Genomic DNA, 19,591 nt, shown 5'->3' with positions numbered 1-19,591 from the left:
TTCTTTCCTGTTTCCTAGACTCCTATCATTTTGCACCCAACCATAGGGTATGTGAACAAAGCAAGGAGAGATCCCAGCACCGAGGAATGTTTTGTGTTCTGGTCTGCATTGTTCCTGCTCTCCTGGGCAGATTGGTGACTGATTGTTCTTCACAGGCCGGCCCCGGTTTGAGTGCCCCTTCCAGTGGACATTATTTGGTCAGAAATGTTACTACTTCTCACCAAACACGGAAAATTGGACATCATCCCAGATGTTTTGCACTTCACAAATGGGCAACTTGGTTGTGATTGACCGTTCTGACAAACAGGTATGAACTCAACTCAAGGTAAGTCTTCGGAGTCCCTAACTCCTTCAGCCAAGGACCCAACCCAAGCCAGTACTTCCCCATTTGATCAGGATGAGTCCCAGCAAAACAACACAGGAGAATGGGATCAGCTCTGAGGAACCTCTCAAGGACCAGAGATGTCACATTAACTTCATGCCCAGTGTACATCCTTTGAATTACTCTGCTGCCTACAGATCCCCATCTCCAAAGGTATGGAACAGCTCAGAATTTAACCTTCCCAAAATGAAAATGTGTGGGACACTGATCACTTTAAGCAAGACACACCCTTTTATAGAGACCAATCTTAATAATATACTCAATGTTTGTGGTTGCAAAATTTGAGTATTTGGGCACAGAATTTCCTCCAATACGGCATAGATTGACACAGTATTAGCAAGGGAAGTAAGCTTAAGGTGAACCCATCTTACCCCGTCTGCTCCTTGGAAACATTAAAACATTAAAAATCAAGGAAAATATGTCAGTACAAGAAGATCACCTTTACTTTTATCTAGTGCAGTTTATCCATCATATTCAGATCAATAAACAGTGTAACCTCTTGCGCTGTCTCCACTCTTTCAGCAGGAATTTGCTGCACCATCTTCCATCCCATGGAATCACCCAGCTGGCTGACCCTCAGCGCAGACCTATGTGTACCCTCATGTTGAAAGGATCACACCGGCATTTATATTCCAGTTCCAGCAATGCTATTTTCATGAACTGGAATGAAAATGTATTGGACACTGATTACTCTTGCATCTTGTCTCAGAATCCCTTTTTGAAATGTTGGGAGCCTATGAATCAAACTGCCAGCTGGCGAAGTGTATCAAAGAAAAGTGCTGCGTCAGGGTAGCTCTCCATACTGCACCCAGGAGACAGAGACAGACAGCAATTCTGGCATGTTCCACACTGAATATTTAGCAGCAGCAAAAAGAAAAGACAGTCATGTAATAAAATCATTAAAATAATATGGTCTTAAGGCACAAGGAATATTGTGTAAGACACGTCACAAATAAAGAAATGGCATATGCTATATGAGTTTACGTCTGGAGGCTGGAGCTACTAATGCAGGTTAACTTCATCCAGCAAGTGATCATGCATTAACTAGCCAATAATTGACTTCTGCTGGGGGCTGACGAATGCATGTTCAGTTCTGGTTATATCTACATCATTGACAGCACAAACAGTAATTTAAAATTACATACGTGCAAACATTTGCTAAGTATTACTGTCCAGCACGCTCACCTTCCCTTGCTAGTACTGTGTCAACCTTTGCCATAGTGGAAGAAATTCTGAACCCAAATTTTCCAATTTTGCAACCACAAACATTGAGTACATAAGTAAATTTGGTCTCTATAAAGGACTGTATCTTGCTTAATCAGTGTCCCATACATTTTCATTTTGGGAAGGGTAAATTCTGAGCTGTTCCATATCTTTGGAGAATACCTCAATATTTTAATTGGGAGCCACAGAACTAGACTCATGACTGAAAATGAAGGTTCAATAAGACAAACAAGAGGGGAAGTGTTAACAGAAGTGGAATTGCTTTATTACTGTCACATGTACCTAGATACACTGAAAAGCTTTGCTTTGGGTGTCATCCAGCCAGATTACTCCCCACACCAAGGACATAGAAAGGAAAACAGAATGTAGAATGCAGTGTTACACAGAAAGAACAGTGCAGGTAGACAAACTGCAAGGGCAACGATAAGGAAAATGTCATCTTTTAATGTTTGAAAGGGCCATTCAAAGGTCTGATAACAGCAGGATTGAAGCTGTCTTTAAGCCTGGTACAACATGGTCTCTAGCTTTTGTAACCTCTGCCCAAAGAGAGAGGGTAGAAGAGGGAAAGACCAGGGTAGGAACGGCTCATGATCATGTTAGCTGCTTTCTCGAGACAGCAGGGAGTAGAAACGGAACTACTGGAGGGGAGGGTGGTTTACATGATGGACTGGCTACATTCATAACCCTGCAATTTTTCTGTGGTCTTGAGCAGATTAGTTACTATACCAAGCTGTGATGTATCCAAATATAATATTTCTATGGTGAATCGATAAAAACTGGTGAGAGTCATCTGGGTCATGTTGCATTTCCTTAACTTTCTTAAGAACTAGAGGTATAAGTGTGCTTCCTTGGCCATGGCATCCACAAGACTAGACCAGGGCAGATTGTTAGGTACCTAGCAACCTGATGTTCTCAACTATTTCTACCTCAGCACCATTGATGCAGGCCTCAACATGTCATCTATCACAGTTCTTGAAGTCAATGAGCGCTCTTTTGTTTTGCTGACTCTTGGCATTATGCCACTAGGATCTCTACCACCCTTCCAGTACTCAACAGGCCAGATAGCATCTGAGTTATTTCCCTTTCCACGTTTGATGCCTGACCCGCTGAGCTATTCCAGCATCTTCTAGTTTTATTTCAGATTCCTGGTATCTACAGTGTTTTTATTTTCCATTTACTGAGGAACTGTTAACAGTTGTACAAACTTTGTAGATTGTAAGAGGATTTAAAACTACAAATTAATTGATTCAATTGTCTGAAGGCACAAAAATACAGATGCTAGAGTTCATGACCGCAGCATTGCGATGCTGATTGTGGCCTTGCATTCTCGAGGGACAGGAAGGAGAAGTGCAGAGTAGTCCCTGAACAATTGAGATAGAGAACAGAATATTGAATGTCAAAGGTGAGCTTCAGGTGAGTGAGGAGGTTTTTCTTGCACTCTGGCTGAAGGGCAGTAACCCCCATCGGACCTTGTTCAAGATGTTTGGACCCCGAAGCACCATTTGAATTGGAAAAGGAAAAGGAGAAGGAAACACATAAAACTTTCTTTAAATTCTGCAATGGAGGGAAGTCTCTACCATTTCCCGCTCCTTCTCCTCACCCCACCCCTTCTATCCCATCTCCAAAACTACCTGATCCCACCCCATCTCTCCCCTACCTCCCCGACAATGAATTCTGGGTTCTAGTTTTCCCCGGTATCCTGCTATTTGCTCAATCCTATTGATTTTCCCTCCTGTGACACTGACTCCTTGCTGAACTCTAAACCCTTGATCAACTACCATACCCTCTACCTCCGTCTCAATGAAGTCTGACGCTCAGCATCCCTGCCACTAGTGGCAAGCAGGCTGAGAGTAGCCCATAGTAGCTTCAGTGAATCATTCTAGCGCACCTTGGGATGCCTCACACAGTTTGTTTATACCGCAGGCATTTATTAAAAACGAGATCAAGGCATCACCTTATTGGATTGGCCTGAGGAACTCAAGCTCGGATAGAGCGTGGCTCTGGGTGGATGGTACCGATTATCCTTCCTCAGAGAAGTAAGTTCTTTTTTACTGTGGCACGGCCTGATGTGTACGTTAATGTGATCCTCTGCTGTCGGACATACTTTGTGCAATCAAATCTGAGCATGATCAGGACCGAACGGAAATGAGTTTTGTTCTAAAAGCTGGATCATGCCTTGCATTGAAAAGACATTGGAATTGGAATTGGTTTATCATTGTCATATGTGCCAAGGGGGACAGTGAAAAACTCGTATTGCTTACTGTTAGAACAGAACAAATCATGACATAGTGAATTGAGGTAGAATAAGGTAAAACAGTAACAATGCAGAATAAAGTGTAAGAGCTACAGAGAAAATGCAGGGCAGGGAAACGAAAAGGTGCAAGGCCATAATGGGGTAGAATGTCCTGATGCAGGGTTTTGAACTGAAATGTCCACAATTCTCCCCTCCAGGACATTTTGTTATTCAACCAAACATGTTGATCATCTTCACCCTCACCCACCGCTAGGCCTTTATACTGGGCAAGTTATCCAAAACCAGGAGAAATATACTTAGGTAATTTTAATCACACATTCAACAAAGGAACAGATTTCCCATCTCCCCAGTCCTTTAAGGGGAATAAAGTGTCCCATCAGTTTCTGCATGAACCTGTGCAGTTCCTGATCTGCGGCTTCTGGATGGTGCAAAGGTGATCCTGGAATCCCTGCCCCCAACCCTGAGGCTCAGGATAGGGGGCCTGACTGGCACAGCTCTCCCTCCTCATTTCCTTTGTCCGTTTATCAGTTGCATTGCTGCCATAAGCATGTTCTGGGATACACTTTGACTCTTTGAAAGAGCCTTGAACAGAAACAAGGAACCTGGCTTTTGGTAGGATAGTGAAGTCTGCAAACTAATTCATCTCATGAGACTGCATGGTAAAGGGACACTTTATCTCTGTGTTGCATTGCAAGATTTCCCTCCCAGCTAAATCAGTTTAGCAAAGTTTAACTTGGGTTTAGATCAAAGCCCCTGTAGTACATGCGAGCAGCATTGACAAGAACACTGTTTGCAGCAAATTACCATTGTTTACAAGCATTGTTTCCAACTTTCCTTGAGAAGGTGGTGGTAAATCACTGGAGATCTAGGATTTAGACTCCTCCACAGTGAAGGAACAGGGATGTGGTTGTTTGACTTTGTGCTAAAGAGGGGAACTTGCCTCTGCCTGCTGCCTGAAGTAACTGCGCATGCCCAGTTCTGAAAAATGGTCACTGACTCGCAAGGTTAATTCTTTTGCGCGCTGCACAGATGCTGACTGACTTGTTCAGTGTTTCCAGCATTTTCTGTTTCTATTTGGTTTCTAGCAGTTGCATTTTTCGTTTAGTTATGTTCCCTATGCCTGGAGCTTTTGTTTTCGGTAGTGGGGGTCCCAGGTTTGGTGGTGGGGGGGGGGGGGGAGGTTGCTGTCAGAGTTCCTTGTGCAGGTAACTGCTGTGCACATTCTAGATGGTACACAGTACACCATAACTCTGCTGATGGTGGAGACAGTGCTTAGTGTGGTGGATGGGGTGCTAAACAAATGATCTGATTTGCCCTGGGTGGTGTTAACTGTTGTGCAGGTGTACTTGTCCAGGCAAGTGAAAAGGATGGTGAGGGAGATGAGATTGGAGGATGTTTGGGGTCTTGCTGGTGTCAAATGTCTGGACCATGACACCAGCAAGTCAATGTCCAATTTCATTTATTTATCTATCTACTTAGTTACTTTTTTTTAAGGGTAGTTTTTATTTATTTACTTACTTACTCAGAGGCACAGCACAGAACAGGCCCTTCCAGACCTTTGAGCCAGAGTTATTTAACACTAGCCTCGTCACAGGACAACTTAGAATCACCAATTAACCCAGAATGTTAACCAATGCTTCCTTAGAATGTGGTAGGAAATCGGAGCGCCCAGTGGAAACCCAAAAACTCCTTAGAGACAGTGCTAGAACTGAACCCTAAGCTCTGATGCCCCAAACTGTAATAGTGTCATACTAGCCTCTATGCTACTGTGGCACCCTATATGCACAAGTATAGTATTGCTGTTAAAGTACAAGTATGTATAAATGTATATAACAAGTATGTGTGTGTATATATATATATATATATACACACACACACACACAGTATATGCACTGGTACAACGAAAGATTTATTCACAGCAGCATCATAGACACATAGCATCAGAAACACAAAGTTCACAGGAAAAACATGAATTAATCATGTTGTACACAACTATTGCAAGAAAGCAACATAAGAAATAAAGTCTATTATTCTCAAAGCATTCGTAGCATTGCAGTGATTAATACTATGCAGATTGGTTCATGAACTGAATGGTTGAATAGAAGTAATTGTTCTTGCTCTTGAATTGGTCTTGAGGACTGTATCTCTTGCCAGTTGGTAGCTGCAAGAAGATGAATAACCCAGATATAGTTGGGATCTTTGATGATAGATGTTGCCATTTTGATACAATCCTCATGTAAATACTTTTGATGATGGGGAAGGATGTGCCCACGATGTGTTGGGCTGATTCTTCTACTCTTCAGAATCCTAATCAGTTTTTCATTTACTGTTTTACATGATATGAAATTTGTTCTTTTTGTAGCAGCAGTATAGTACAAAGACTTAAAATTGCTATAAATTATAAAATTAATAACTATTGCAATAAGGAATAACAAGGTGGTGTTCATGAATTCATGAACCATTCAGAAATCAGTGGGTAAGAAGCTGTCCCTAAATCACTTGAGTGTGAGGCTCCTGTGCCTCCTCCATGATGGTAGTAACATGAAGGGGGCATGTCCCAATTGGGGAGAGTCCACATTGATAGTGCCAACTTCTTGAGATATTGCCTCCTGAAGATATTTTTGATGGAGGGGAAGGTTTTTTTTTAAGATTAACTTTATTTGTCAAATTTTTTATCAAAACATTGAATGAAATGCATAATTTTGCATCAAATCAAATTAGCAAGGATTTTACTGGCAGCCTGCTAGTGTTACCATGCTGCACTTACATAGTTTGTATGCCCGATAAGAGCTGGCAGAATCTATGACCCTCTGCAGCCTCCTCTGATACACTGGAGCTGCCATACCACGCTGAGATGCAACCGCTCTGAACACTCTCCACTGTACCTCTAAAGAAATTAGCAAGAATCTTCGGTGACCTGGCAAATCTCCTCAAACTCCTAACAAGCTGAGCTGCCGTAATGCCTTCTTTGTGATTGCAAATTTGTGTTGGGTGCAGCATAGATCCTCTGAAATGTTCACACTCAGGAACACGAAATGGCTCACCCTTTCTAACGCTGACCCCTCAATGAGATCTGGTTCATGTACTCCCAAATTCCCCTTCCTGAAATCTACAATCAATGACTTGGTCCCAGTTACGCTGAGTGTAAGATTGCTGTTGTGACACTCCTCAGCCAGCTAATCTATCTCCTTTCTGTATATCTCCTCATTGCAATCTGAGATCTTAACTGACAACATCTGTGGATTTATAGACGGTGTATGACCGTGCTTAGCCACACAGTCATGAGTGTAAAAGAGTAGAGCAGTGAGCTAAGTATGCATTCGTGAGGTGCCCCGGTATTGACTGTCAGTGCGGAAGAGGCTCCCTGAAGTGAAAGTTGAAGATCTTTGCAGTTTTTCACATTCCTGCGGATGTAAATTGTCAAACCAGAGCACAATGTCTGCAGTTAGTCTACAGGGGAAGCGGCACGCTGCATTTCCTGCACATGTGTTCACTACAGACACTGGAAGTCTCCCTAATTCCCACAACCACAGAACTAGTCCTTTAGTCACATTTGACTCATTCTCCTACCCCTATACTCATTGACTGGTGGCACCAGAAGTAAACTAGTGACTACAACTAGAGACCCTGCTCTTTAATCTGCCACCTGAAACCTTAAGTTCATGCTGCAAGGCATCATCCCTTTCTCTGCCTATTTCAAGTTCAAGTTTATTATGCAAACACGAGGAACGTCGGCCTGAAACGGTGACTGCACTTCTTCCTGTAGATGCTGCCTGGCCTGTTGTGTTTCGCCAGCATTTTGTGTGTGTTGCTCAAGTTTAATATCATCTGACTGTACATATATACAACCAAATGAAACAACGTTCCTCCAGACCACAAACAACATATCACATGCCAGAAATATTGAACTATACATGTTGATAATGTATAATTCAAAACACGTAGTAAAGCACAGCAAAGCTAAACAGTTCAGTTCAGTATGCAGTAAACAGCTCGCTGACCTCAGTGGTGGCAGGGTATTCATTCGTCTCACAGCCTGAGGGTAGAAGCTGTTGCCCAGTCTGGCAGTCCTCATCCTCATGCTCCTTTACCTCCTTCCTGATGGTCGTGGGTTAAAGAGACCGTAGGGTGCATGGTGGCGTTCTTTGTGCCCTTCATTGGTACCAACGTGACCATGACCTCTGGTTGATGTCTCCTCTCAGAACTTCATCCACTCTGAGACTGAGGCACTAAGATACCATGTTGTGCAAGAACTTCACGCACTGCCACAGGAAGGCCTGCCTGCTATTCCATGAAACTGAGTCCCCTATCACTATACGTCCCCCAGTCTTTTCACACCCATCCTGTTGGTGGTGCTGTTAACCCAAATATTGCTGCTTTTCCCTCAGGAGAATATGGAGCTCCGATCAGTACAGGAGCAGGCCCTTTGCCGCACTATTTCCGTGCCAATGCCACTAATCCCATCGGACTACATGGTCTACATTCCTCTATTCCTGCCTGCTTACGTGTCTATCTAGGAGCCTCCTAAACCTTGCTATCTTACCTGTTTCCATCACCTCCCCTGTCACACTCTGTGTATAGAAAAAAAAATGCCTTGCATAACTCCTTTGAATTATCTCCCTTTAACTTTACGCCTACTCCCACTAGTATTTGTCATTTCCAGTCTGGGAAAAGTCTCTGATTCTCAACCCTATCTATGCCTCTCATATTTTACCAACTCACTCTTCAGCCTCCAGTGCTCCAGAGAGAACCCAGCAATCCAACCTCTCCTTATAATTAGTGCTCTCAAATCCAGGCAGCATCCTGGTAAACCTCTTCTGCAACCTCTCCAAAGATTCTAATCACCCAGGTAAACCTCCTTTGCAACATCTCCAATGCCTCTCCTCATCCTGGTAACCCTCTTCTGCAACCTCTCCAAAGATTCAACTCATGAAAGCACTCCAAATGCTTCCTGAAATGCTGTGACCAGAAATGCACACAAAATCTCAAATGTCATGTTGCAGCAATATAAACGTTTCACCCAGCTGTAACATGACTTCCTAAGTGATGCACCATCAATGACTCTCGGAGACGGGAGGCGAACGATAGGCTTTTATCAGCTGCAAGAGACCACCACACAACATCCTGGAGACTGAGGGAGGAGCAGTGCCTCCAACCGCCTTTATACAGGGGTCTGTGGGAGGAATCACAGGAGCAGTCTGCAGAGGGGCGTGTCCAGACAGGTATATGTAGTTCACCACGCTAAGCGAAGAAGGCAAGCACACATCCTTCCCTTTCTCCCATGGTCCACTCTCCTCTCCTATCAGATTTCTTCTTCTGCAGCCCTTATCTCTTCCACCTATCACCTGCCAGCTGAGGCTTCATAAGGCATTGGTGAGACTGCACGACGTATTGCAAGCAGGTTTGGGCTGCTTAAGAAAGGACATGCTGGCACTGGAGAGGGTCCAGGAGAATGATCCCAGGAATGAAAGAGTTAACAAATGAGGAGCATTTGATGGCTCTGGACTTGTACCCACTGGAGTTTAGAAGAATGAGGGGGTATTTCATTGAAACCTATTGAATCTTGAAAGACCCAGTTAGAATGGACATGGAGAGGATGCTTCCTATAGTAGGGAAGTCTAGGGCCAGAGGGCACAGCCTTAGTATACAAGGACATCCCTCTGGAACAGAGGTGACAAGAGATTTCTTTAGCCAGATGTTGGTGAATCTGTGGAATTCAGTTCCACAGAAAGCTCTGTTGTTCAGTTCTTTTAGTACTGTATATTTAAAGCAAAGGTTTATAGATTCTTGATTAGTAAAAGCGTCAAAGATTATGGGTAGAAGACGGGAGAATGGGGTTGGGACTGAAAATAAATAACCATGATGGAATGGCGGACTAGACTCAATGGACTGAATGGCCTAATTCTGTTTTTATGTCTTATGGTCTTCTCACTTCAATCCCGCTCTCCCACCTACCCTCCTTCTCCCTCACCAACTTTCACCTATCACTTGCCAGCTTCTACTCCTCCTCCTACCCTCACCTTCTTATTCAGGCTTCTCCCCCACGTCCTTTGCAGTCCTGATGAATGGTCTTGGCCCAAAACATCGACTGTTTATACCCCTCCATAAATGCTGCTTTAACCTGCTGAGTTCCTCCAGTATTTTGTGTGTGTATTTCCAGCATCTGCAAAACCTCTTGTGTTTAAGCATGTCGTAGGCCTTTACCGTCCTATCCACTTTCAGGCAGCTATGGATTTGTCCCCCCTGCTTCCACATTATTTACCTGTGCCCGCCAGTCTTGCTACTCTTTCTGCCTGTTCATCGTGTGACCAGCTCATTAAATGTGCTGTCCACAATGTCCTCGACTTCACAAAGACTCCATTGCGAGTCCATCTGCAGCTGTGCAATATGGTCAGTCGGCACATTTCAGGGCACGAGGGCACTAGAAGTCTCTCTAATTCCCACATATCCACACAGAAGGAGCACATCACAGATTCTGATATGCTCTAAAACTCTACACTTAGTTACCCCCTTTAATGTAACCTTCCGGTTATACTTAGAACTTTCTACAACTTTAAGCACCAGCTACTGCACTCAAAGAAATAAAATAATGTAGAAAGTATCTTATTGGTCCTCACAAATCAGATTCCTCCTCCACTGCTTGCCAATTCATAGAGTGATATCAGTTTGGTTTCCACTGCGAAATGAGGAAGGCTGGGTCTCTCATTGCTATGCCCCATCCCAGGTCTTCATCACTTGCTACTGTTACTAAATGTAGGCCATACATTGAGCCTCCTGCTCTATCTATGACCAGTCTCCCAGTTTCCCAACCACCCCCTAGCACTTACTTTTCCCACCAACTGTATATGGGTTTAAAAAAAAAATCAGTTGAGCTAACAACAATTTTTCATGAGAAAAAAGAAAATGCTGTAAATACACATTTAACAAAAAAGCATGCAGCATTAACCCAATGCTATCCATTAACCCTCCCCTCACAGGCGCTGTGTGCTTCCAGAATTCTGTTTTCGTTTCAGGTTTGCAGCATCTGCATTTAATTTTTTCCACATAATTTTTTCATGACTCATGAGCACTTCTTTAGGCTGGCAATTTCCACATGCTACTCCACTATATAAGGAAGATGAAAGAGGAAGTCCCAAGGAAAAGCAGTCTGCAGGGAAACTATTCTGTCTATAATTAAGGAGAATGATAAATATTTTGAAGATTTACATTTAGTCAAGCAGGGCAAAAGTGTATTTACAAAGGAAATGCCACACCTGCTGAATCTGAGTGTGTTTTTGAGCTGCTTTGCTTTTGTATAACATTGCTATTGAGAAAGCCTGACACTCTGTTTACAACAGTCTTTTGTGGGTGTTACTCCCGATTTCCAGCATCCGCAGAAATTCTTGTGTTTATAATTAACTGTGAGCTGCTTTGATTCATCCTGAAGTCACAGAAGATACAAGCACTCTCACCCATGTTATTTTTTTTACTTAGGTTTTGGTCCTCTGATGAGCCAAGAAGCATTGCAAATTCTGAAACATGTGCGACTACAAATCGTTATGGGAATTGGGTTGCTCGTTCATGCAATGAAAGAGTTAATTTCATCTGTGAACGACCTGTGTTCTGTCATTTTAAATAATTCTTTACTGAGCTAAAGTCTTTTGTTTTTAACATATTTTCTGCTCCTGTGTCTAAACACCAGATAAAATTGTCATCTTGAACTTAGTTCTGTCAAACCTAGCAAAAGAAGCTGACATTTCCAGCCTATTCAATGGCCATTGATGGAATTTAATTCTGCAGCTAGAGTGCTTCTTTTAACCTAAGAATACAGTATTTAATGTTCCCTTTATTGTGCTTTATCTATCACTGCAATGCTCGCTCTGATGACTTTGCCACAAACGGTATCAGAGGGTTTTCATGTCTATTTCTCTTTAGCGAGAATCTAAGTTTCCTTCAGATGTGTACTGTACCAAAAGATAAGAGTCTTCCTGATATACAGTAAGCTAATGTGAGAGTCTGCGGCTCTCTTTGCGGCATACTGCAGCTGTAGTGTGACATTCACCCTGCTCCAATTATATTTATCACGTTGCTGAACTGTCTGTTCGTGTGGAATGAGCGTACCCATAGTAATCACATGACACAGATCATGTGATCACTCCCTACTTACAGAACTGTGCTCCAAGATTATGAAATAGCCTTTCAATGGATCATTTGTTTTGTATTCTGCCGATCAGATATGCACAGGCTGCAAATAGAGGCCATGATCAAGTGAAGCGTCGGTAGTCAGCAAAGTAAAATCCCCCGACGTCCAAACGTACATACATTTTGTTTCAAATGCAGTTTTAATCTCTCTGTTTGGAAGAATGTAACTATTGCCTTTTGTGAATGTTTACACTGTGGATCAGACCAATTCAATAAAGGAAATCAAAATACCATTGGTCCGTGTATGTTGTTTCCTCAAGTATTTAGTGGTAATTAATCATTAAAGCGAATGTTAGTGAAATGGACAAAATCCTCGGAAGAGTTCCATCTGGATATGACAAAAGCAAAAATTCATTCAGACTGTGTTATTGACGAACAGGTTTGCAGTCCCTCTAACACCCCACCCAACTTTCATATCCATTGAATGCTTGAAGAGTAGGAAGAACAGCATTCATTTCCCATATTCATATCACTCACAGCAAATATATGAGCATGGTTAGAAGATCGGCTGACTGGCAGGAGGCAAAGAGTGGAAATAAATTTGGCCTTTTCCGGTTGGCTGCCAGTAACTAGTGGTGCTCTGCAGGGGTCGGTGATGGGACTGCTTCCTTTTATGTTATATGTCAATGATCCGGATGATGGAATTGATGGCTTTGTGCCCATGTTTGTGGATGATACAAAAACAGATGGAGAGGCAGGTAGTGTCGAGGAAGCAAGGAGCCTGCAAAAGCACTTGGACAGATGGGAGATAGTGTAGGGAAGTGTATGGTCATGCACTTTGGAATAAAGTTGTAGACTATTTTCCAAATGGAGAAAAAAATTCAGAAATCAGAGGTGTAAAGGAACTTGGATGTCCTAGTGAACTGAATTATTACTTACATCTTTCACGTACATGAGAAGTAAAAATCTTTACGTTACATCTCTGTCTGAATTTGCAACGTGCAATTTATATTAATTTGTAATAGAATATACAACAGGACAGTCAACATAACATAGAAATACAATTGTATCAGCGTGAATTAATCAGTCTGATGGCCTGGTGGAAGAAACTGTCCTGGAGCCTGTTGGTCCTGGTTTGTATGCTGCAGAACCATTCCCCAGATGGTCACAACTGGAACAGTTTGTGGTTGGGATGACTCGGGTCCCAAGTGCACATTTCCCTACAGGTGAACTTATGGATTGAATTGGTAGTAAAAAAAGCAAATGCAATGTTTTTCATGCTAGAGGACTAGAAGATGAAAGCAAAGATGTAATGTTAAGGCTTTATACGGCATTGGCCAGATTGCACTTGGAAATACTGTGGGCAGTTTTGAATCCCTTATCTATGAAAAGATGTGCTGGCATTGGTGTTCCAGAGAACGTCCATGGGAGTGATCCCCGGAATGAAAGGCTCAGGAGAAGCATTTGATGGCTCTAAGTCCACATTCAGTTTAGAACAATGATGTTGGGGGGGGGGGGGGAAATCTCATTGAAATCTATTGAATATTGAAAGGCTTAAGGGTAGATGTGGTGAGGATGTTTTCTGTAGTAGGTGAGTCTAGGACCATATGGCACAGTACAAGATAATTGAGTACAAGGATGCCACTTTAGAATAGAAGTGAGGAGGAACTTCTTTAGCAATTCAGAGTGGTTAATCTGAATTTGTTTCCACAGACGACTGTGAAGGCCAATTCATTGGTTATACTTAAAGCAGAAGTTGAAGATTCTTGATTAGCTAGGGTATCAAAAAGGTTACATTGAGAAGGCAGGAGAACAGTGGAGCAGACTCAATGGGCCGAATGGCTTAATTCTGTTCCTATGTTGTCTGGTAGTCCAATTAAACATGAACAAAGGGCCTTCAGTCCAATAAATTCACGTTGACCATAGTGCCCACCCAGTCAGTCCCAAGTTTATGTCCATATCAGTTATAGCATGTCCCTATTCAAGAGCTTCTTAAATAATACCTGCCTCAACCATTTCCTCTGGCAGCTCATTCCATATATTCACCGCCCTCTGCGGTAAAGTGTTGTCCCTCAGTTCCCTCTTAAACCTCTTCTCACCCTACCTAGTTCTATGTCCCCTAGTTTTGAACTCCCTTACCCTGGGAAAAAGACTTGTTACCATTCACCTTAATCATGCCTCTCCTGATGTTAAATGTTTCTGTAAGATTTCCACTCATTCACTAAATCATAAGGAACCTAACCTGGCCAACTTCACCCTGTAGTTCAGAAAGTTACCTAAAGCTGGAGAATTCAATATTGGGTCCAGAAGCTTGTAACAGGCTCTGACCGAAGGTGAGTGCCGTTCCTTAAGCTTGTGTTGAGCCTCGTTATGCCGGTGCAGTGGGCTACAGACTAAAAATGTGTCGCCCACTTCCGGGTCGGTACACCTCAGTCAGTACCCTTGTGGGTGAGGTAGCAGTTCTGGGACCCAAACCCTTTCGGAATATTTTCAGCATTCTGTGTTTTAATGTAACAAGCGATTTGCTGGAGGAGTTCAGCGGATGAAGCAGCAAAGGCGGTGCAGGGATTAGACCCGAAAATTCGACAACTCTTGCATGATGTGTCCTGTGATGAAGGGTTTCGGCCCGAAACGTTGACTGTTTACGTTTTTCTATAGATACTGCCTGGCCTGCTGAGTTCCTCCAGTAGAATTATTTGCGGCACTAGATTCCAGCATCTGCACTCTCTTTCTACGAGTCAGATTCTGGCATCCAAGAATTTGGGCTCGCTATCTCCAGCGGTGTTTGGCCGTGCTTACAATTTTTGCTGGTAAACCGCCCTCGTTGCGGAAAAGAACCAAGATAGCGATTCCTGCATCGCACACCGCAGCATCCTTGCACACTGACTGTCACTCAAGCACAACCCCGCCCTTTCTCCACCAGCATTGGATGACGATGCGAGTCTGCGGTTTATTTGTTGATAGATACGCTGTCAATTAAAAGTCACTTTGTATTTTCATTGGTTCAACGCCTGCCAATCGCAACTGCATGCTGATTTTTTATTGGCTGAAAGCGCCGACAGTCAGCTGTTGGGGCGTTTGTTTCCGGTGCGCTGGCCAGGTGATGTGACAAGAGGCTGCAGAGGGCATTGTGACGGCGAGAGCGGTCTGGTAGGTGCAGTGGGATTGTCGGCTGTGCGAGCGTCGTGGTTTGGCGGAGGGAAGAGTTTTTATAGCCCGGGTATCGCCAGAGATTGGCTGGGGGCGGGTCTAGATGACGATCCGGGCTGGGCTGACTAGAACACGCCCCTCAACCCCATTTCCCCGTCACCTAGTCCACTCCCCATCCTATTTCCCAAACCTTCTCCCTCCCTGACCACCTTCCACCGCGAACGCTCGCCCCTTCACCTTGCCTGACCCCACCCTATTCCCCCAAGCCCTCGCCTATCTCCCGCCGACGAGCATTAACTCACACAAAACTGCACCGGACCCGACCACTGTCTTCTTCGCCCTTTGACCCTCCACTCCAACAACCCCTGTCATGTTCTGACAAGCGCCAACTGCAGACCCTATTACTCTCTATCCTTTGACCCATGACCCCTGTCTCTGTCAGTGTTACAGCCTCAACCTACCTATCGTCCTCTGACTCCAATGTCGTCTCTCCCTGCCTTTTGCCTCAATATTTCACCTCCATTCCCCTTTATGCTCTCGCTCCCACCCCCTCCACAGAATCTCAACCCTCTGCTCTCCAATGTGTAGTCCTGGCTGTTTCATGCGTCCCCTGTCATCCGTCATGCAACCTGATTGTGTCCGTGTTCTTGCTTGGTTCTGCAGAATATGCAGGACTCTGCGTTTAAGTGGAAGTTTGAAGCTGACACTTAGCTAGGTGGCCTGTAGTTTTGTTTTATTCTACAGCAAATGGACCACACTTTGTTTCCTTAGCTTTACTTCTGGGATCTAAGATATTTCTGTGTAGACATTATACATTACAGTAGAATTTATTATTTACAGATCTGCTTGTATTATTAAGAATAAGATGAAAAGTGATCAGAAGATGACGTTTACAATTGATTATTTATGTACTTGTTAAGAAGATTTACATTGACAGCAAGCAGAGAATTGGAGTAGGCAGCTGTGCCTTTTAGTGAAGTGACACCATTTGGGTCTCTCAGCAGAGGTGCATGTAATAGTACGGTGTGGTTGTGTTTGCATGGACAATGTGAAGAAAAAGCTGAATCCTCAGAATAATGCTTTGACATTATGTCAGCAGGAAGCTGAGTGAATTGTACTACTGTTTAGCCCAACTGGTCAAGTTGATATGTAACTGCAAGCAGCTATCCATCTGGCACCTCTGAACTTATTGCATTCTTCTTCCCTCCCCTCCCCCCCCTCCCTCCTCCTCCCCCCTCGTGCACCCACCTTCCCTGTGCTACCTGCATTTATCTAACACTTGCCAGTAAACACTCCTTCCCTCTCCCCTCTCTTTTATTCTGACTTTTGCCCTCTCTTTTTCATTCTTGAATAAGGGCTTTGGCCCCGAGATGTCAACTGTCAATTTCCTTCCATAGATGCTGCCTGACCTACTGAGTTCCTCCAGCCCATTTTGCGTTATTGTCATCTGACTGTGCACATTAAATAAAAAACATTCCTCCTGACCGCAGTTCACCTTCAACATGTATCTCACCCTCAGCACATAAAACAAAATATTGCAAAAAGTAAGTTCATAAATAAAATACAAAATGGGTGTGAAATGCACAGCACAGGTAAACAATAAACTGTATGGTAAACAGCTCGCTGTCCTAGTGACGAGACCTTGGTGGTGGTAGGGTATTCATTAGTCTCACAGCCTGGGAGGGTGGGGAGAAGCTGTTACCCAGTCTGGCTGATCGAGTCCTGATGCTCCTGTACGTCTTTCCTGATGGTAGTGTGTTAAAGAGATTGTGGGATGGATGGTAGGGATCCTCAATGATGCTTTGGACTCTTCATATTCATTGTTTTCGGTACATATCATAAATGGGAAGGTGGGGTAGGAGGAAGACTCTGGCAATCCTCTTGGTGGTTTTTACTATCCTCTGTAAGGTCTTGTGGTCTGTGGCATTGCAGCTTCCGTACCACACAATGATGCAGTCGGACAAAACACTCTCGATGGTGCTCCTGTAGAAAGTTGTTAAGTGGGGGCAGAGAGCCTCCCATGCCTCAAACTGCTGAGAAAGTGTAGATGCCACTGTGCCTTCTTAACTAAAGAGGAGCTGTTGTGGCTCTAGGTTAGATCATCGGGTATGTGCACACCAAAAAACTTGGTACTCTTCACTTTCTCTGTGATAGAGCCATTGATGTGCAGTGGCAAGCCATCAAGCTGCAACTTGCTGAGTCCACAATAATCTCTTACCTTGTCCATGTTAAGACTCAGGTTGTTGTTTTTGCACCATTTAACAAGCCTCTCTACTATGCCGACTCATGACTGTTGCTGATCAGGCCAACCACTGAAGTACCATCAGTGAAATTAATGATGCAGTTTTAGCTGGATCAGGCAGTGCAGTCATGAGTCAGCAAAGCACAGCACACAGCCCCAAGGGCACCAGTGCTCAGTGTGATTGAGCTGAGATATTGCTGCCAGCTCAGATTGGCTGGTGTCTTTCCGTCAAAACCACCAAGATCCAATTACAGAAGGAGGTGTTAGCCCAGCAAGGACAGTTTGTCAGTGGTAGCCTGACTCCATAGATTGAGAAAGGGGAAAGATGTGTCGGAAATGGACCAAGTGAATTTAAGGGCAGGGTGGGAGTTAGAGGCAAAGCTGATGAAATTGACAAGCTCAGCATGGGTGTATGAAACAGAACCAATGCAGTGGTCAATGTAGCACAGAAAGAACTGGGGAGTGTCACCAGTATAGGCTTGGAACAGGGACTGTTCCATGTAGCAAGCAAAAATAGTAGGCATAGCTGCGGTTCATGGCTAGGAGAATGTAGGAGGAGCCGAAAGAGAAATTGTTGAGATTGAGGATCATTCCTGCCCGATGGAGCAGGATGGTGGTAGAGGTTAGGTCTATTGTCTAGAGAAAAGCAAGGCCTTCTTGATGCGGGATAGAAGTGCATAGGGACTGGGCATCCACTGTGAAAGTGAGGCGATCAGGGCAAGGGAACTGAAAGTTGTTGAAGAGATCAAGAACGTGTGAAATGCCATGGATGTATGTGGGAAGAAACTGAACTATGGGGGATAGAATGGAATTGTTATCTCCAACTAGTAATTTCTCTCCTTTCCCCATCTCTTCTTTTGCATTCCCCATTTTGACCTCTCTCTAACTCCCGCTCCTACCTGACTATCACTCGCCTGAGGTGCCTCACCCCTCCTTCCTTCCCCCATGGTTCAGTCTCCTCTCCAATCAGATTTCTTTTTACCTTTTCCAGCTATCACTTCCCAGGTTCTCACATCATCCTCCCTCTCCCCACCCAACTATCTACCCTCTCACCCAGCTTCAACTACCACCTCTACTTTGTACCCTTTCCCCCACCACCTTATCCTTGCTTCTTCCCCCTTCCTGTCCAATCCCGATGAAGGGTCTCGGTCTAAAAGAAGAACTCTTTATTCCTATCCTAACACGCTGCCTGAAATTGTTATCAGCAAGGTTCAAGTTTATTGTCATTCAACTGCATACAAGTATGCTGCCAAATGAAACAGCATTCCTAGCATATTTTGCTTTTGTTGCAGATTTCTAACATATACATTAGTGCTTTTCAATTTGTTTTTTTTCTGGTATTTACTATGTTGGTGTCACATCTTTGCATGTCTAATGCAACAGAAGACTTAATATGAAGCTGCTCTGGTTATATTGGATATTTTTGTGCAGTCACAAGAAGTATATGACTTGCATGAGGAACTGAACTTCATATTGTTTGCAGTGGTGTATGAATTCTGGGGCTTTGCATGGCAAGGTTATAATGTTTCCTGTTTTATTTCCCTCCTCCTTTTGCATGCATTTTTAAATGTGTATTTTATTCATCAATTGTCAGCATTAATGATTTCTGAACACTTAAACTATAACAGTTAGCTGCCCTAAATTCCAGCAGTGTAACAGGTAGTAACAAATAATAACAGATGTTTAAAAATTGGAACTGTTTAATTTTGGTGCAGCTCCTTCTTTCTGGAATGGTGAGGCATGATGAACTGCATGGCCTTATTTTCTGAAAGAAATTGGGTGATAGAATTGGCAACTAAGTGTGCAAATAGTGGCGGAAGATTTCCCCTTCTTAGAAGAATAATGGTTTTATTTAGTCACTTTTGTGTCAGTGATGTCAGGAACTATTCCCTTCAGGTTCACAAATTCAAAGCCCTGGTTTATTAATACAATAATTTTCCTTCTGTGGTTTGTACTGCTTTACTTTCATTTATCTAATTTCATTCACTTACCCAATATAATCTTGAATGTTGAGACAAATTTTATAGTGAATGCAAACCCTGGAAACAAATTACACAGCTCTGAAGCTATCTGGGATAGCTTCCCACCCCCTTTTCTTTCTACGTCTTCCATTTCGAGTTTGTATTTGATAGACTGCACTTGTGCATTGGCATGAGGTGCGGTTACCTGCACGACATTTGGTTTTGTGTATTAGAGGGATGAAGACAATGCTCAAAGC

At 43.5% G+C, this 19,591-nt stretch overlaps 2 protein-coding genes across 6 annotated transcripts in view; both read left to right on the top strand.

Moving 5' to 3' along the window:
• The window catches only part of LOC132406449 (CD209 antigen-like protein C), a 65,115-nt gene extending 52,648 nt beyond the window's left edge, over positions 1-12,467 (top strand). Inside the window, exons 8-10 of one of the 2 annotated variants that reach the window (XM_059992139.1) lie at positions 156-307; positions 3,530-3,642; positions 11,334-12,467. In XM_059992139.1, coding sequence (XP_059848122.1) covers positions 156-307; positions 3,530-3,642; positions 11,334-11,478 — 410 coding nt within the window. In that variant the 3' untranslated portion in view covers positions 11,479-12,467. The remainder of the gene's footprint in view (positions 1-155; positions 308-3,529; positions 3,643-11,333) is intronic. The other variant, XM_059992138.1, reaches the window with a different exon arrangement.
• Positions 12,468-14,943: 2,476 nt separating this feature from the next.
• pnpla6 (patatin-like phospholipase domain containing 6) overlaps positions 14,944-19,591 on the top strand; it is a 225,509-nt gene continuing 220,861 nt past the window's right edge. Inside the window, exon 1 of one of the 4 annotated variants that reach the window (XM_059992131.1) lies at positions 14,944-15,131. The gene's annotated coding sequence lies outside the window, so the exon portion shown is untranslated. The remainder of the gene's footprint in view (positions 15,132-19,591) is intronic. The other 3 variants (XM_059992129.1, XM_059992134.1, XM_059992132.1) reach the window with 3 other exon arrangements.

This window comes from Hypanus sabinus, chromosome 16 (genome assembly GCF_030144855.1).
Source record: "Hypanus sabinus isolate sHypSab1 chromosome 16, sHypSab1.hap1, whole genome shotgun sequence".
Classification (NCBI taxonomy): domain Eukaryota; kingdom Metazoa; phylum Chordata; class Chondrichthyes; order Myliobatiformes; family Dasyatidae; genus Hypanus; species Hypanus sabinus.
Note: the sequence above shows the minus strand (reverse complement) of the source record. Positions and strands in the feature narration are given on the sequence as shown.